Here is a 19,119-nt window from a genome sequence, read left to right as displayed (position 1 = left end):
CTTCAGGAATGGTTGATGGTATTAAGTTGAAACTTTCATTGTGTGTTGAAGGGGATGTTGAAGAAAACCAAAGGTACTATGTGCATGCTGCTACTACAACTATTGCTATTGCACACAAATAAGGATATTAAGGTGATCCTTAAAAGGGATATTTAGTCAGATGTTGAAACGAAATCAAAACAAACTAAGAGCATTTTGATTGTCAAAAGCAACATCTCCAGAGCAGCTTACATTATTAAGTTCGACCTTTTAAGGTAAGTTGTGGAGGATTCTGAAATAGCCATAAGACACTATGTGTATACTTTTGATACTACTTCTATAGTAGTGTAACTAATGACATTAAGACTATTAAGGTAAATTTTTAGGGAATGTTTAAGGGTAGTTTCAATTAGGAAAGACTATATGCATGCACACTTTTCAAAAGACATAGAAGCAACTTCATAGGCAGCATTGCTCTATCATAGCTAGTAATACCATTGAAACTTTTAAAGGAGCTAATTTGATTGGAAATTAGAATTTCTAGTACCCTTTATAAAAGTCACAAAAGCCGCCCTGGCCGAGTGGGTTGGTGCGCTGGATTCGGGATCCCTTGTCTGAGAGGACACGGGTTCGAATCCCAGTGTACCCAATTCTACAGTTTGGGACGGGGGTCAGTGGCGTGACTCTGTAAGCTTAGCCAGAGTCGACCCAACTCTAAATGGGTACCTGGAGAAATCTGGGGAAGGTAAACAGGAAGGGTGTGCGAAAGCACAGGTTGGCTGGCCCCCAGCCCCCCATTGCACTTCCTGGCTGAAGGGCCAAGAAACGGAGATCAGCACCGCCGGTACAGACTGTAAAGTCTAACGCCGTATTCTTTACCCTTTTATAAAAGTCATAAGTTATTTGAAGCCAAACAGCACTCCTCCTTAGCCCATGGTTTTTCAAATGTCTCCAATGACAAGTTTGATATAGTAATTTTGTTCAGCACAATTGAAAGTTGTGGTTACCATGTCTCTAGGGATATTAAGCATGTCAATTCCCCAGAGTTATATAAATTGACTATTATGTTTTACAACTAAGACACTACGTTTATGCCTGTTGTAAATTAGACATCTCAACAAGATTCCAAGATTGACTGAGGCTACCCCATCCTGAAGTTGACTGCTGACTCTAGGTGCGAGCACAGGGCTAGCTATGCCTGGAAATTTCCAGGGCGGTGGTGGAGCTCCAGGCAATGAGATCTGGCCATCCATCACTAGACAGCATAGGAAGTCAGGTAGCGCACCTCACAGCAGTGAAGGGTTGTAAGCACCACTGACCTCCATGCGGGGTTACCAGCTGCCGACGTAAAAAAAAGTGTAAATCAACATATTACCTTTTAATTTTTCAAATGTATTTAAAATAAAGTTAGGAGGAATTCCTACTTAAATCAACCTCTAAATAATGGGTTAGATAATAACTATCATTCTTTTTCTCGCTTACGATGTAATGCTCTGCATGAAATTTGCCAGTGTTTATTTTGATTGCTTGGATCTCTACCTAAACTATAGTTAACTTCATCAAATGTTTAGATATTCATAGGTCAATAATATGAACTGCTCAATATTTACCCATTTTTCATTGTCACTTTCAACTGGCTTAAATATTTTTGGCCCTGGATTCATTTCTGAAAGTGTCATTCACTTAACTCAACTGCTTTCCAAGATAGCAAGAAGTGTCTTAACTACAACTCTAGGCAATCCCGTATTTTACTTATATACCCTTTTATGTCATGTTGATAGTATGGGTCCCTTCCGATGCAAATTCTTGAACCACTGGCTGGTAAGATAAGATTTTTATTTCCAAAAAAAAAATGGCTATCACAAGCAGAGTTGTGCATTCATACTTCAAAAAGGTGCATAGGCCCAAAGTCTTTGCAGAATTTTATCAGTTCAAGAGTAGACATTGAAAAGGTTTGCATTTGTTGTTGCTTCTCTATTGCCTTACTGCATATTGCATACTCACTTTTCCATTTACAAGAAAAATGGTTAGGCCCAACAGCTTTCAACTTCCTTCTATGAGATTTGATTTTGAATCTATCCTATTTTCACTTGTTATCTATACTTTGATCTACTTCTTTGTAAATGGTTAAAAATATCAGAAAGACCCCTGGGGGATGGTTCAGGCAAAAATAACAGAAATCATACTGGTTAGCTTTTCTATCTTTTGCATGTAAATAATTTAATTCGGAGTTTTTTATTTCGCTAGTACTTTCTCTATCATCACTTCATAAAAGAGTGTAAAGAGCAAATAATGGCTAAAAGGAGTGAAAACCCAGTCATTTCATAAAAGAGTGCAATAAAAAAAGTGCATTTCACACGAAAAGTGTGCAAGTTGGCAACCATGCCTCCATGCCAAGCAACATGATGGCCAACGCGCTTTGGGTGACCACAAGACTGGGGACCTCATGATGTACCTTATCCCCAAGAAATGCCCAAAAATTCATGCACGAAGGTATTGCAGTGAGTCCAGCCCTCTCTGTCATGCATCTTGACTATGCTGACAATGTGGACATGCTTGCTGAATCTGTTGCAGAAGCCTAGGCTATGATCAGTGACCTGACAGGCAAGGCACTCTCGACTGACCTCCAAATTAGTCTAGCAAAAATAAAAACAAAGCAAACGACTGGGATGGAAGAAATCCCTGTGACCCTAAATGGTAGTCAGATTAAAGATGTCCAGTCATTCAAATACCTTGGCTCAATGGTAAACCCTGCTGGCGAATTTTTGGAAAAGATCCAGAGCCACATGTCATCAGCCTAAAATAGCTTCCTTCAACTATAGAACACGTTCTGGAAGTGGAGCAAAATCTAAACATGGATGGACCTCCGAGTGTATGAAGCTATGGTTCTCTCTGTTCTTCTTTATGGATGTGCGGCATGGTCATTGAAAGCAGCAAAACCATTGGTCTTGAGCACCTTCGACCAAACATGCCTGCTTTATAACCTGGGCATCTGCCTCTCAGACAGAGTTTCAAACAACAAAGTTAGGAGAAAATGTGGGGATTGCCCACTTATCTCTAATATTATTGAGCACGGGAGACTGAGGTGGTTTGGCCACATAATACACAGACCAGATGAACAAATAAGCAAAAGATGACTCAAATATCTACCACTAACAGCATGGAAGAAGAGAACGGAAGGCCAAAAAAGGGAAGGCTTTCAACAGTGAAGTCTCATCTGGAGCCAATTGGAGGGTTCAGAAAATATAGCCATTGTTGGAATCATCAGTGGCTGAAGATTGTAGAGCCTACCACCCTTGAGCAAAACTTCTGGAAGTAGACATGCTGTCCTGGGCTGGGTGCCATTATGAGCCCGGATACAGCTTGAACATGCAACAAGTACAAGTAAGAACATGCAACAAGAACAAGTACATTAATATCCATATTTTTTTTATTTATAAAAGCTAAAAACTGAGAATATTTAAAATGTATAATTCTCCAATTGTCTCAGGTAAAAAGAAAGCAAACATGTTGACCAACATCTATATAAATGACTGCTCAGGTTCTTATATTTCCATTGTCTGATTTGACCTCACATCCCATGGTTGATTGTGCCCAAGGGGTGGACCTTGGACCAGGTGGATAGAAAGCCTAAACAAGTATCTCACGATGGCCATTGTTGCTACTGACAGCAGCAGACAGATCCACCTTTAGGAGAAAAGTTGATATGCTTTCTACACCACATATCAAGCAAGAGAAGCCTTAGGTAATGTAAGTCAAGCTCAGGCTCTCATACCACTCATCATCCATTTGTGGTTTGCAATGCACTTCTTCACATGAAAATACCCTCTTCCCAAGATGAATTCAGTACAGCACTTAAAATTGGGCCTTATACAAACCTTAAGTTCCTAGATGATTTGAAGATTGTCTGTGTATTTCCACTTTTAGAGCCCTTTAGCCCATCTTAGGACCCTAAGTCTTACTGACCTATCTCTGTTCTACCTGTCCTTAGTAAAATAGTTGAAAGGCTTATTTTATCAAGGACTGATGGTTTACATAATTTAATAATAACCTTCCAAAAGAACAAACAGGCTTCAGAAAAGGACATAACACCATGGACAACACTACCTGCCTGGAAATTGATGTTAGTAAATATCTTAAAAGCGAGTATTTCAGAATGACTGTCCTATTGGATTGGCCAGATTCCTGTGGCAATATAATCCGCAATAAACTGCTGGAGACTTTAGTTAATCTAGACTTCCCTTACTCTTTCATTGGTTTTATGAAATCCATTTTAACAGACAAAAGCAATTATTTTGAAGTAAATGAGACCAAAGGGGAGACTAGTGTTGTTACCAAAGGTCTTTGAATAGGTCTCATCATAGATCTACCTTGAGTCTTCTTCTTTTCAACTCGTATATTTCAATATTTCAAGTACCTCATTCAACATTTAGTTCTTATGCTGAAGATCCAATTATTTGGATGTATGGAAAGATCCCAACCTTTAACTTTTTTTTAAACTCATTGAACATAAAATTAGTTCAGAGATTCTCCTCAATTTTGGTTTCTCAATTTCAATCAGTAAAACCCAAGCCATCATATTTACAAGCTGCAGAAGAGATTCTCTTATTCTGCTTAAAATGCTCTCCAGCAAGTTCCCATTTTATGATTCTGTGAATCTACTTGGCCTAAGGATAGACTCAAAGATGTTGTGGCATGAACAAATTAATTCTTTGAAATCTAGTGTCATTCAGAGACTCAATGTTTTATAAAGACAGGCTAGAAGTAAATTAGGGTGTCACATAACGTTTATCTTGGATTTTACAAATTGTGTGTCTAATTAAAATAGGGGATCCAATTTTTATTCATTTGTCCCCCATCTATTTTTAAGATCCTTGAATTTTTACAAAATTCTTGAATTTAAACAGCAATGGGACTGCACAAGCACATTCTGTTGTCTGCATTAAAGGTATTGTCTGCATTGTCCCTAAGCAAAAGTGCTGCCTTTCAAAGGAATAAATGCTTCTCAAGAATCAAAGCACATGGGAACAAGCATGTTGTATATGAACATTCGTTTGCACTGAAGTTAGTCAGCCTGAGTGTACATTCATCTTGGTATCAGTTTATACTGGAGGTCCCAAATTGGAGTCAACATTCCCCTTATACATACTTCTTTACTGGAACCCCTCCTTATGAAATGTGCTCATTTGGCTGCATCTTCTAGACCCTTGATGATTTTATCCATGGTATCTATGCCACATAAGCTTAATTTTTACTTAAACACTGATAAATTTAGAGTTTTCCCACAACTTAGCAACAAAGGATGTGAAGACACCACTTGATGTGTCTTTTTATGGTCTTTCCAAGAATACTAATTGCTTCCTTTACAAATTTTATGTTGAGCCCTTAAAGAGATACCTTGTTCCTTATTATTTGCTAGTAATAAAGTTAACAAACATTAAATAACTATGCAAATTATAAAAGTAGGCAGCTTCAGTTAATCCCACCTCTCCTCCAATGGATAAATGTACAGCCCTCTATAAATAATCACACTATTTTTTAGAATATCTCTTGTCATCCTCCAAATTATTTAGCATTCATTATAAGATAGTAAAAACAAAAGGAATTGTGCTACTAAAAATGAACTGTATATTTATCCATCAAGGATGAAGTGTAGGATAAAATTAGAAATACACTATTAGGAATGAACTCAACTAAGCATTTATGGTAAATGTATCACAGTTCATATTATCGACTTGCCAATAAAGTGAACATACTACTCGATGCCTTTTTTATGCTCTTTATGAATATAATAATTGCTTCTACCACAAATTCAAGCACTTTTTCAGCTCTTAAAAATGACAAATTTTTCAATTAAAGTACGAGTTATCAGTTGTTTTCAAGAAAATAATACTACATTTTCTCAGTGCTGTTTTCTTGTTCATTTTAGACAAAATAATAATACATTTTCTCAGTGCCAAAATTATTTATAGTTAGGTCAAAAAGTGCTTAAATTTGATTTGGCAAAAGAAGTGATTATCAAACAGTTTGTGGTAACAAACTGTAGTAAGGAGCAACCCGGCTCAATAGTAACCAAAACTCTAAAAATACCAATAGTTACATCAAAAGAATGGCATTTTAATGCTGATTTTAAATATATAAGTTTCATCAAGATTAGTCTTACCCATCAAAACTTACAAACCTGAGAAAATTTGCCTAATTTTAGAAAATAGGAGGAAACACCCCCTAAAAGTCATATGATCTTAACTAAAATCACACCATCAGATTCAGCATATCAGAGAACCTTATCGTAGAAGTTTCAAGCCCCTATCTACAAAAATGTGGAATTTCGCATTTTTTGCCACAAGACAAATCATGGATGCGTGTTTATTTGTTTTTTTATGTTTTTTTCCCCAGGGGTGATTGTATCGACTTAGTGGTCCTAGAATGTCGCGAAAGAGCTCATTCTAACGGAAAAGAAAAGTTCTAGTGCCCTTTTTAAGTGACCAAAAAATTGGAGGGCACCTAGGCACCCTCCTATGCTCATTTTCCCCCCAAAATCACCAGATCAAAATTCTGAGATACCAATTTTATTCACCATAGTCAAAATACCTAATAACTATGTCTTTGGGGACGACTTACTCCCCTGCAGTCCCCATGAGAAGGGCTGCAAGTTACAAACTTTGACATGTGTTTACATATAGTAATGGTTACTGGGAAGAGTACAGATGTTTTCAGGGGGATTTTTTTTTAGTTTGGGGGTAGGGTTACCGGGGAGGATCTTTCCATGGAGTAACTTCTCATGGGGGAAGAGACTTTCAATGGAGGGGGTGCAGGATTTTCTAGCATTATTTAAAAAAAAAGAAAAGAAAAAATAAATACAAAAAGTTTTTTCTACTGAAAGTGAGAAGCAGGATTAAAACTTAAAACAAACAGAAATTATTACACATATGAGGGGTTTACCTCCTTGTAATACCTTGCTCTTTATGCTAAAGTATTTTTAGTAATTTCAAGTATTTATTCTATCGCCTTTGTGATTCAGGGGTCATTCTTAAGGAATTGGGACAAAATTTAAGCTTTAATGTAAAGAGCAAGGTATTGACGAGGGGTGAGCCCCCTCATATGTGTAATAAAAACATATGAATATAGAAGTTCGCTACGTAATTTAATTCGTAAGTTACTTATATTTTTTACTTATGAAAACGTTCATAAAAAATTGTAAGTTGTAGTTGCCTTTTTAAGTAATCAAAAAATTGGAGGGCAGATTTCTCAAAATTTTCCAATTAAAACTACAAAAAAGCCATTTAGCCCCAAAACATTAATATGCAAATTTTGTTTTAATTATTTATGTGCAGAGAGCCCAGATCGAAACATGCATTAATTCAAAAACATCCAGAAATTAAACAAAAAAACAAGTTTTTTTAAATGAAAGTAAGGAGCAACATTAAAACTTAAAACAAACAGAAATTACTCCATATATGAAAGGGGCTTTTCCTTCTCAATGCCCTGCTCTTTACGCTAAGGTTTTTTACTGTTTTAAAATGTAGAGTTAAGAGAAAGAGTCAAACTTTAGCGTAAAGAGTGGGTGTTGAGGAGGAAAAGCCCCTTTCATATGTGGAGTAATTTCTGTTTGTTTTAAGTTTTAATGTTGCTCCTTACTTTCATTTAAAAAAACTTATTTTTTTTTTGTTTAATTATATTCATTAAAGAGCATAAAAAGGCATTGAGTGGCATGTTCACTTCATTGGTAAGTCAATAATATGAGCTGTGATACATTTACTGCATTTCCTCTAGTTTTTGGAATTTCTGGTAACCACTTTTTTAATGAAGAACAAGGTTTCACTTCAAAGGTTTAGCTTTAGGGACAATAAAATTTTTGAAAAAGCCGTTAATGTATTCTGAAAATGCATAGGCAGGCACATCACCTGGTGGGTTTGCCTTCTACCTAGCTAAGTAATGCAAAAAAACCATCTAATTTACCTAGATCCCATTATAAATGAACTGTGAAATGGTATATATTTTTTATGTATTTTACTGTCTGGTAACAGGTATATTATGGAAGTCTTTGTGTTCAATTCAGAGAAAGGCATAAACTCTACTTAGCTTACAAAGGCTAAGTAAAGGATTGGTGCTGGTCAAATGGTATGGCTCTTAATAGTTGAAAGAGTGCCATTGTCAACTTTAGGACCCCTTACCATATGAGTTACATACAGGAGCCAATCACCCTGACTTTTGGGAATGATATTATACCACAAGCTACTATGGTGAAATTTCTTGGTGTGTATCTTGACTGTTTTCTTTCTTTTAAACTGCATATAACTCACACCTGTTCCTTAATCCTCCGCCAGTCTTCAATGTTGCACTGGATTAACTCATTTCTTCCTCATGATATTATGGTTTCTCTTTATTATGCTTTTATTTATCCTTACCTTTCTTATTGCTGCTCTGTCTGGGGCAATACTAATAAATCTCTTCTCTGCTCACTTCAAAGAGCCCAAAATAGGGCAGTGAAGGCTACTTTTCTTCTCCCTTGGCTTTACCCTTCCTCTGATCTTTATAATGATACTGGAATAGCTCTGCTGGATCACATTATAGGTAAAAGTACTCTTTATTTAGCACATTCTGATTTTCTAGGTACTCTCTCACCAACCCTGCAGCCGTTTTTCTCACAGACAGGCTCAGGTAGGTACTTTTCTTCTTTACGTAATTCTTCTCAACAATTTATTTTCCCAAAACAATCCTCTACAGCAGCTCAGAGGTCTCCTGTATATCAGTCAATTCTATTATGGAACTCCATCCCTTCAGATGTCCCTCTTTTTCTTTTTGCAAAGGCATTGTTTTGTCAGGTCTTTCCAGTTCAATAATTTTTGTCTCTCTTTTTAATTCTATCCCAATTTGTATGTCACTTCTCTTCTTTTAAAATCCTTTTCAGCTATATGTTGAATCTCCTTCTAAATTTTCTATCTGATAAATGTCCTTGTCTTGTTCCAGTGTTTTTTTTTTTGTTTTTTTTTTTGTATATATTTTATAAAAGTGTTTTATTCTTGTTCTCTGTGGTCCATTACAAGCAAAGCTTCTTGGGCCTATTAACCGCTTTACTTTTGTAATAGTTTTCTTTTAGTATTGATAAATTGATTGATTGACCTAGTTTAAAATTTGTTTACTGACAAAAGTTTAGCTTTTTCATGTCATTGAAAATTTTTCTTGAAAATTTTTTCTTGAAATTACTTGTGAATTCACAATCATGTTAATAGAAAGTAGTTGCAAACTTACACATGTTTACACAGTTTAGCTAGCTTTGGAAGGAAGTGAATACATCACTTGATGCCTTTTTTATGCTTCAAAATTCAACAAATACTTTTGGAGCAAATTCTATTTTAAGCCCTTAAAGAGGCTAAAATCATCCAATAGAAGCCGAAAATTAAAAAGCAAACAACATATTTATAAAAACTGTATAAACAGAAAAAAAAATGCTTTTTGTAGCTGCTTCAGGAATAATAATTCTAATTTTCATTGAACACTCAAATATTATTCTAAAAACAAATTTGTAAGTACAATTGAGTGCATTAAACATACCAAAAAGGTGCCATATCAAAATAAAAAGTGCACTGTTAAAAACTCTTGGTAGGAAACTGATAGCTCTATAGCCTAATAGCTCTGATAGCCTAACCTTGAACAAAAAAAAAAAAAAATTCATACAGATAAACTGATACACTATATTTTTTTTGGTAAAATTCTAGTTGAGTGACTTCTTGCTATCTCAGAAAGGGGTAAGGTCAGGAAAATGAAACTTCCAGGGATGAGTCTACAGACTAAAGTGTGTCATGGGAAGATATTTTGAAGTACCTACCTCTATTCCTTCTCCCTCTAGAGGGCCCTGACCTTTTGACAACCTTCAAAAATATGTGTGTATTAAAAGTGAAACATTGCAAAATAGATCTTCTGCTTGAATGAAGAACAACAAGATTGTTTTCAGCTTCACAACTTTGCTCAATCCCAACTTACAAGGCTTTAAAGATATGCAAATACATATTCTAAATTTTGAAAAAACATTGATATGGCTCAGAATTCTACTAAAATAATAGCAATTGCATTTTCAGAACTAAAGGCAGAGAAAAAGCAGCTGGTAACTGAAAATTAAGGTAAAATGCTGTTTTTCCAAAATTTCACCTGTCATGTAGGTAAATTTCAGGGCTCTTTAGAGGGAGAAGGAGAGGAGGTGGGGGTAAAATTCTAGTTAATTGACTTCTTGCTATCTCAGAAACAGTTTAGGTTAGGAAAATGAAACTTTCAGGGATGAATCTACTGACTAAAGTATGTCCAGGGAAGGTATTTTGAAGCAACTATCTCCACTCCTTCTCCCTCTAGAGGGCCCTGACCTTTGATGACCTTTAAAAATATGTGTGCTATAAAAGTGAAACCTTGCAAAATAAATCTTCTGCTCAATTGAATTACAACAAAATTGTTTTCAGCTTCATAACTTGGCTCAATTCCATTTTATAAGGTTTTAAAGATATGCAAATACATTTCCTAAATTTTGGAAAAAAACATTGATATGGCTCAAAATTCTACTCAATTAACAGGAATTGTATTTTCAGAACTAAAGGCAGAGAAAAAGCAACTAGTAACTGAAAATTAATGTAAAATGTTGTTTTGTCAAAATTTCAATAGGTATAGACCTGTCATGTAGGTAAATTTCAGGGCCCTCAAGAGGGAGAAGGAGTGGAGATGGGTACTTTAAAATACCTTCTGAGGACATACTTTGGCCTGTAGAACCATCCCTGAAAGTTTCATTTTCCTAATCTAAACCCTTTCCAAGATAGCAAGAAGTCAATTAACTAGAATTTTACTGAGGTAGGTACTTTAAAATATGTTCCTGCGATATAGGCCTACTTTAGCCTATAAACCCATCCCTGAAAGTTTCAATTTTCTTAACCATACCCCTTTCTGAGATAACAAGAAGTCACTCAACTAGAATTTTACCAACAGGTTACCTTTTAGGATCCCATTAAAGGTTCAAAATGGAATTTGCCCCAAAAGCAGTTATTGGATTTAGAAATAGCATAAGAAAAACTATCAAGTAATTTATTCACTTTTTTATCACCTAAATAACATGAATATAGAAAGATTGAATATAATAACTAGTAACAGGTAGGACAGCAAAAACAGTCTTTTAGCAAAGGATACACTTTGTTGAAAATCTTAGTATTTACTTTTTTCTTTGGCCATCTTCAGATTAGACTCATTTTCCCCACTTTCATCCTGTTTTGAAATCTTAGAACAATGAAATGAAGCAATGTTTGGCAGAAGAAACAGTTTTTTGGGCTGAACACAGTTTAAATGAAACAATTTTCTAGGCGACCACATTTTACATGTGCTCGTTTTTCAAATTATATCTCGAAACAGTGTTTTATTGTATGACCAAAACTGTGCAATTGGCATGTTTCGATCTTCACCCACAAAAGCTATTTTTAAGGTAAACGGCGGTATGCCACCAGTTGACGCAAATTTATCTTATTACGGAAGAGTTTAAAATACGTTTGAGATACCCTGAGTGACGTATTGTTCAGAAAATCAGACCCTTTACAATCCTAAAGGCAAGTACAACACAATGACACACGTAAGATCGAAAAAAAAATTTAAGACTCTTTAATCTCTTTCTTTTCAATAAACAGTAGCTTTCGCTCCTTTCTGTGTTTTGTTTTCGTGATACTCGCTGTTTCACTTAGAAGAACACTCTAATCACAGAATAAAATTTTTTAAGTAAAGTTTCTGTTAGAGCGATGAAGCAAATTTTGTTGTTTGTGCGCAGCAGATCACAAAATAAGTTCGATCTCAGCTCGTTCGGGGAAAGAAAAAACTGTTATAGTATTTAAATTATACCCACTTTGGAGGTCATAACTAGGACGAGGTTTAAACAATGGAACCCGCAAAGCACGCAAACGTAATTTGATTCTGCTTTCTATCTCTATGGTAACGGGTAAAGGCATTACAAGTGTAAAGGGCAGCAGCCCAAAATTTTTGAGATTTGGTGAAATATGAATCAAAAGTCCAGAATTATGCTGAATCCAAGAAAAAAATAGAGTAGATACAGCGGACCTCAGAGAGATCCAAAATTTCGTTCCGATTTTGTTCCTATTTTCAACATACAGTAGTTTAAAGTCCAAAATTCAGACGGAAAACTTGTATTTTCTGTTAAGGAAGTTTTGTTGTGATATGTTTAGCTATTAAAAATATTTATAGCTGACTAAAAGTCTGAAATTGTTCCTCAAATTTAAAAAAAAGGACAAAGATTTATTTGAATTTCATACGAAATTTCAATTAGGTTCCTTTATTCTTTTCTTTTTTCGCCAAATCCCTTAATTTAAACTAAGAAACTAAAATCTGTTTCTAACCTTAAATAAGTTTTTAAATAAGTTTATTCAACAAAATTGAATGGTGAGCAATTAAAAAACTAAAAATGACTTTGGTTGTAACAATTCGAAAATATACTTCCAACTCACGGCTTTTTTAGAAAAATTGTTAAGTTAGAATCATTGATATGTGGCTATTAAAAGTTATGTAGCTGTACAACGGTTTTAATTTCTTTCGAGTTTTGCATGCTAAAAATGATGAAAATAATACCTTCAATCGTAATTTTTTTTTTAACTGAACTGAACCGTTGATTGGAGCGGAAGTTTTATCTTCGCAAAAAAAACCGTTGAAGGCATTTTTAGCTTTTAGCATGTAAAATTTGAAACAAATTAAACTGTTGTGGCTATTTCAAAAATATTATGGATTTAAGTAGTTCAGACCTCATGTTAATAAATTATATTGTGAAGCCGTTGTATGAAGGAAAAAAAGTTTACGGAAAAGAATACTTTGTAATTCTCTGAATTTCAAACATTTTTTGCTTCATCACATACTGAGTCACTTAAAGGACAAAATTTGATAATCCTCAATCCAAGATTAAAATTAAAAAAGAAGAAGGAAAATTTGCAAAGAAATTGCAAACTAGAACACTTGACTTAATGACCAAATTATGGTCTCATAAGGTGAGATAAATCTTAAAAGTGAATAAAAAATTAAACAAAAAAACTTCTTCAGCCGTAAGTAAGGTGCAACATTTTAACTTAAAACGAACAAAAATTGTTCCTTACACAAGAATGGCCGCCCCCTCTTTTTGGTATTTACATTACAGTTTCTCACTAGTTAAAATACACTTCTTATTCTAATTAAACAGCACTCGTGATTAAGGAAGTTGTTCTTAAGGGACAAAAAGTCGAAATAAAGCTTGAAGAGCGAGGTATTGAGGGGAGGCTGCTCCCCTCATATATGAAAAAATTTATGTTTGTTTCAAGTTTTAATGCTCCTCCTTACTTTCAGTTGAACTTTTTTTTTACAATTTTTTTTTTTACAAAAAAAATGATGTCTTTTTTTAAATTTTTTACAAAAATTGAATTTTTTTTACACTTTTTTTTTTTACAATTCATCCTTCATGGAAAATTCTCCTTTCCGCGAAAATTTTTTACATGGATTGTTCCTCCCGTGTAAAATTCTCCTCAGAATACTCTTTGGACCAATCCAACCTCATTGAAATTACCCTCGGGGAATTTACTCGGACAATTCCACAAGGAAAGTTCTTACAATAAAAAAAGAATCCCTTAGGAATTTTAGCAAACTCTACCACTGCAAAATTCAGTCTAGGAAGTTTGGCCTCATGAAATACTCTCAGACAGAAAATTATCTCCATGGAAAACCCCCCCACGCAAGAAATACTGGACCTTCTTAAAAATTGTCTGTATACATCCTAATAACAAATATTATATGCAAACAATTGGCAAATTTCATAACTTATGGCCATTTCTCCAGAGGCTGGGGGGTCTTGTCATCCCCAGAGGCACATATGAGATCTTTCAACTATGACGAACAGAATGCTTGTCTCTCAAATTTTGGATCGGCTGACTTATGTGAAAAGGGTGCGCGGGGTTAGCACAAGGTGCCCATATTTCTTCTTGCTCACCTAAAAAGGGCATATGAACTTTTAATATCCCTTCGGATGAAAGTCTCCCAATATTCTAGGCGCATCGGTTCAATATCATACACCCATGAAAAAGGAAACAATGATACAATTAAACACATATCTGTGAGGATTCTTCTGGCAAAAATACAGAATTTCCAGATTTTTGTAGGTAGGAGGTTGACACATCTGCAGTGAGGTTCTCTGATACGATGAAATCGATGGTGCAATTTTCATGGAGGTACCTTGACTTTTTGGGGATGTTTCCCCCGTTATTTTACAATCACAGAAATTTTCTCGGGCACTAATGAATTTTAAATATTTGGAATCACGATAAAAAGCAAATTCTTTTGATGGATTTATTTTTATCAAAGTTTCCTTTTTTCAGAGTTATGGTTACCATTTGGCCAAGTCACTCTTTACTTACAGTTGGTTACCATGAACTGTTAATAGATAATCTTAATAGATGTATAAAAGCAAAAAAAAACCTTTAAAGGGGAAACTTTTATTGCTGTGAGCCCCATGGAACAAATTACTAAACCATGCTACAAAAAATCAAGAGGACTTCTGCCAGTGAGAGAATGAACTCTTTAAAAAAAAATGAAAAATTTCTAGGGGCCTAGCCTCACCGCCCCCCTGAAATACGCCACTAAATACTCAGTCTGTCAGCTTTTATTACTATTTTCAGGTTAGAACTCAAATCGTTCCCAAGAAATTCTGTCTATGGTCTTCGACAACCTGGATACATTTACATTCTTTAAATCTATTGAAATTGCAAGAGCAGCAGTAATAACAGTAGTAACTCCTAAAGTTTCAAACTATTGCCTCCAGTTGTTCTCGATATGTTACTGATGTTTCTAATTGGCAATTACAAACACCGTACCTTTTGTTCTAGTTTGAAAGCTACATTTTTAAAGCATAATAGACCAATTACTTAATTATGGGGACGCTGACCTGTCCAATATGCCTAGAGACGTAGCTGCTAGACTGTAATACTATGATGAGGAAATTAGCGATCATAAAATGTTGATTGGATGTGTTTGGAATATGAATGGGCTTGGGAAAAGGGTTGCTTGCCCTCTAATCTCTTTTTGTTCTAAAAAAGGTCACTAAAACCTTAAACCTTGAATAAAAAAAGCTCCTTTAAAAATTTCGATGATATTTCTTCAATTATAGAGCGACGCTTATGTTGATTGGATCTGTTTGGAAAAGGAATGGGCTTGGGAAAAGGGTTGCTTGCCCTCCAATCTCTTATCATTCTAAAAAAGGGCACTAAAAATTTAAACCTTGAATAAAAAAAGATCCTTTAAAAATTTCGATGACATTTCTTCCAATTATAGAGCGACGCTTCCTGTGATATTACTTATAAGCCCTTTTGAAAAACTGCATACAAATATTTTTTTGTTTAATCGAAAGTTCCCATAAACATTCCCACAAATATCATCTTAATACCCTTAGCGTCATTAGTTACAGAGTAAATGTAGTGGTAGTATTAATATTGTGTGTATTGCCTTTTGGTGATTTGAACGTCATTCTCATCAAGCCCATGAAGTTTCAATTTAATAATATTAGCCGTTGCTATGACAGAGCTAATATATCCTTTTGAAAATTTATATGCTCATATACTGTTGTTATTTTCATCTTGTTGCTCTTAGCCTTAAAATTGTTGCAATGGAGGTAGTAGCTGAAGTAGCAGCAGCAGTAGCAGAAGCAGTAAATATAGCAGTGATAGTAGCATTAGTAGTAGCGTGCATATGTTGCATTTCCGTCAATTTTCTTCTCCTTTGAGCATTTTCTGAATCTTCCAAATTAATACTCAGATCTATTCTTCAAATACGCTCCTTTGAAAATGTGCATACACTTAGAGTTTGTTTATTTAGTTCAAATTTCCCTCAAATATTTTAAAGGTTGTAATGTGGTTGTGGTTAGACATCTAGTTGTGTCTAAGGTTAATTTAAAGCTGAAATTTCGGAAGGGTAACTCCCTCCCGGAAAGTTATGATGTTGGTAGACTCCAGGATGAAAATTTGAGAAAAAACTTCCAGGAACAGTTGAATACTAAACTTGAGAGTTTAAAATTTGACAATGTGGAAGATGGATGGAATAATTTCAGAAAAACAAATTGTGAAGTGGCTGAACTAAGTTGCTGAACAAAATATGAACTAAGGAGATGTGAAGTTGAGGCCATGGATAAAATTGCTGAGGATCTGGAAGATGCGGCTAGACGACATAATAGTAAAATATTATACTGGCATGTTAATAAATTGAAAGGGAGTAGCCAATCCGGACTAGTCTCAGTTAAAGACAGAAATGGGGCCACAATTAGTGATAAGGAAAAAGTTAAAGAAAGATGGGTGGAACATTTTGAGAATGTGCTAAACCAAGATACAGCTGCAGGAAAAGATATAAATGAAAATGAAAAAGTTTGTGATACCTTGGATGTGAAGGAAGATTTGTTTAGTGAGGAAGAATTAGCGACAGTACTAAAAGGATTAAAAAATAATAAGGCCCAGGTGCTGATGGTATGATTAATGAGTTTCTTAAATATGGTGGCTCTGAGGTTAGGAAAAAAATACTGAAGATTTTGAACATGATTTTTGAAAAGGGGAAGTACCCAATGATTTTAGGAAAACCTTAATTAAACTACTGTATAAGAAAGGCGACAAGAGTGAGTGTCGTAATTATCGAGGCATTAGTCTGATCTCTGTAGGTAGCAAATTACTAAGTAATATGATACTTTTTAGACTGAGACATGATGTAGACAAAGTTTTAAGGGAAGAACAATGTGGTTTTAGAAAAGGTAGAGGGTGTGTCGACCGTGTTTTCACTCTTAGGTTAATAACTGAGAAGTCCCTTCGTTGTCAAACACCTTTGGTCCTCAGTTTTATCGACTATGTGAAAGCTTTTGATTCGGTTGATAGAAGAACGTTAACAAAGGTCTTATCGTTATATGGTATACCAGAAAAATACATTAGAGTGATTTGTGCTATGTACAAGAATAATACTGCTGCGGTTAAGGTAGGAAATGAGGTTAGCAAGTGGTTTTGAATTAAACCAGGAGTTAAGCAGGGTTGTGTTCTATCCCCCTTTATATGGATCATTCTGATGGACTTCGTCTTAAGGAGCCTAGGAAAGGCAATTGGAGACCATGGAATCAAATGGGGAGGAAGAACGCTCCTGGACTTAGATTATGCTGATGAATTAAACATATTAGATGAAAGTGTGAGAAAAATGAATGAAATTTTGGAGGTTTTGCGAGTTCAGGGTGCTAAAATAGGCTTGAAAATTAATGCTAAGAAGACTAAGTCACTAAGGCTAGGAATAAGTGAAGATGAACAGGTGACATTAGGTTACGAAAAGATTGATCAGGTTGGGAGCTTCAGTTCCCTTGGTAGTATTATTATTAAAGATGGTAGGAGCAGTGAAGATGTTAAAAGTAGAATAGCTAAGGCTCAGGATGTTTTTTCACAGTTATAAAAAGTTTGGAAGAATAGAAAGATAAGTCTACAAACCAAGAATAAAATATTGGAAGCTACAATGATGACAGTGGTCAAATATGGCTCTGAAGCATGGGCACTCCGAAAAGCAGATGAAAATTTACTAGAGGTTTTCCAGAGAAATTGCCCACGGATTTTTCTGGGTACCCGGCTGACTGACCGTATTTCAAACAGTAGGTTGTACGAAAAGTGTGGTTCAATCCCGCTTTCTGGGGCTATAATGAAAGAAAGGTTGAGATGGCTAGGCCACGTTCTACGGATGAAGGATGACAGATTACCGAAGATTTAACTTTTTTGCCAACCGTCTGGGGCTACACGGAAAGCACGTCGTCCTTGTCTTGTTTGGGAGGATTTCATAAATAAAGATTTAAAGGAAATGGGAACTTTCTGGGAGGGTGTAAAGAGGGAGGCTTTAAATAGATTAGGCTGGAGGAGTTAGCTTGCATAGCTGTGTTGGCCTCAAGCGGCTTGGTGCTGCAGTGAGTTATTATTAGTAGTAGTAGTAGTAATGTGGTTGTAGTAGTAGTAGTTCAAGCAGCAGTAGTGTTGACAGTTGTAGTAGTAGTAGTAGTAGTAGCGTACAAGTATTACCTTTATGGTCAATTGATGACATCCCATGTCATTTCCTTAAAGCCCCAAATTAATATACTCAGTCATTCCTGAGCTGCATCTTTTTGACAGCCAGTATACGCGTTACGTGTTTTGATTAAAAATTCCCCTCAACCTTCCCCAAAAGGCTCACCTGAAAGCCTTTTGTCTTTTTGGAAAGTAAAGGTCAAACATGCATACCTTTTCTCAATACCATGTACTACATATAAACAGTGAACAAACTACCTATCTTACAGCCGTTGTATTGGGGGCTGTACAGACTGGGATTTATAAATAGGTCTACTAGACCCGGGCTTAGAGGTGTACCATGTCATAGGGCGTAATAAATTATCATGGAGTTATTCTTTTCTTGGAAAAAGCTAGACCATTGTCGATTATCACCGAAGTGGAAGGTACACTTCGCTGCGATGCAGCGTATTCACAATAAAGTGGTCTTGAAACAGCATAGGAATAGCTATAATGAGTAGATGGGACCCATGACAACTGCCAACCTTTTCAATTTTTTTTCATGTCTTAAATTGACAGTATATATGCTTATAACAAAAGATTTTTTTTCAAAACTTACACCTAAGCTTCTTAAAATATTTTAACAAAATTAATAAAGTCGTATATATTTTAAGCGATTACCCACGATCTGGAAGATGCAGCTAGGCGGCAAAATATACATCAAATTCCGTAGGTCTACAGATAAATCCCTCTACGTGGAAACACTGGCAGGATCGAATGATATGTAGCCTATTACAAGAAGAAACAGCATTAATACATCAAAACCTTTTCCATGCAGCAACAGCAACAGCAACGCTTAAAGAAATTTATAATAAAAGTTCTTGTGATATTTACCCAGATTTATCAGCAGTCAGTTGAACCAATCTTATACCAAACCATCTTCTAGACAACACTATAGTGTTTTTTTGTGGATGGTGAAGTCCTCCCTTTGAACGAGTGGCAGACAGTCTGGTTTTATATTATCAATTTTTCCCTTCTTTTTTTTTGATTGTATTAAAGCTTATTCCAATAGGCAATGCATAGAACACCACCTAAAAAAATCCCCCCTGAC

General features: G+C 35.4%; 1 protein-coding gene across 1 annotated transcript; it reads left to right on the top strand.

Annotated features, from left to right (window-relative positions):
- Positions 1–1,173: 1,173 nt before the first annotated feature.
- Positions 1,174–18,489, top strand: LOC136041688 (uncharacterized). Its single transcript, XM_065726413.1, has 3 exons — positions 1,174–1,283; positions 16,701–16,974; positions 18,379–18,489. The coding sequence occupies exons 1-3, from the start codon at positions 1,174–1,176 to the stop codon at positions 18,487–18,489; spliced, it is 495 nt and encodes a 164-aa protein (XP_065582485.1).
- The last annotated feature ends 630 nt before the right edge of the window (positions 18,490–19,119 follow it).

The sequence above is a fragment of the Artemia franciscana genome, unplaced genomic scaffold (genome assembly GCF_032884065.1).
Source record: "Artemia franciscana unplaced genomic scaffold, ASM3288406v1 PGA_scaffold_32, whole genome shotgun sequence".
NCBI classification, from domain to species: Eukaryota; Metazoa; Arthropoda; class Branchiopoda; order Anostraca; family Artemiidae; genus Artemia; species Artemia franciscana.
Note: the sequence above shows the minus strand (reverse complement) of the source record. Positions and strands in the feature narration are given on the sequence as shown.

Excerpts from the sequence above, each read along its gene's own strand:
- LOC136041688 (XM_065726413.1), top strand. The coding sequence starts at position 1,174 with ATGCCTGGAAATTTCCAGGGCGGTGGTGGAGCTCCAGGCAATGAGATC. Across the intron at positions 1,284-16,700 it reads CCTCACAGCAGTGAAGGGTT|ACTGAGACATGATGTAGACA; the intron begins GTAAGCACCACT and ends GATACTTTTTAG. Across the intron at positions 16,975-18,378 it reads ATAATACTGCTGCGGTTAAG|GGCGTAATAAATTATCATGG; the intron begins GTAGGAAATGAG and ends ACCATGTCATAG.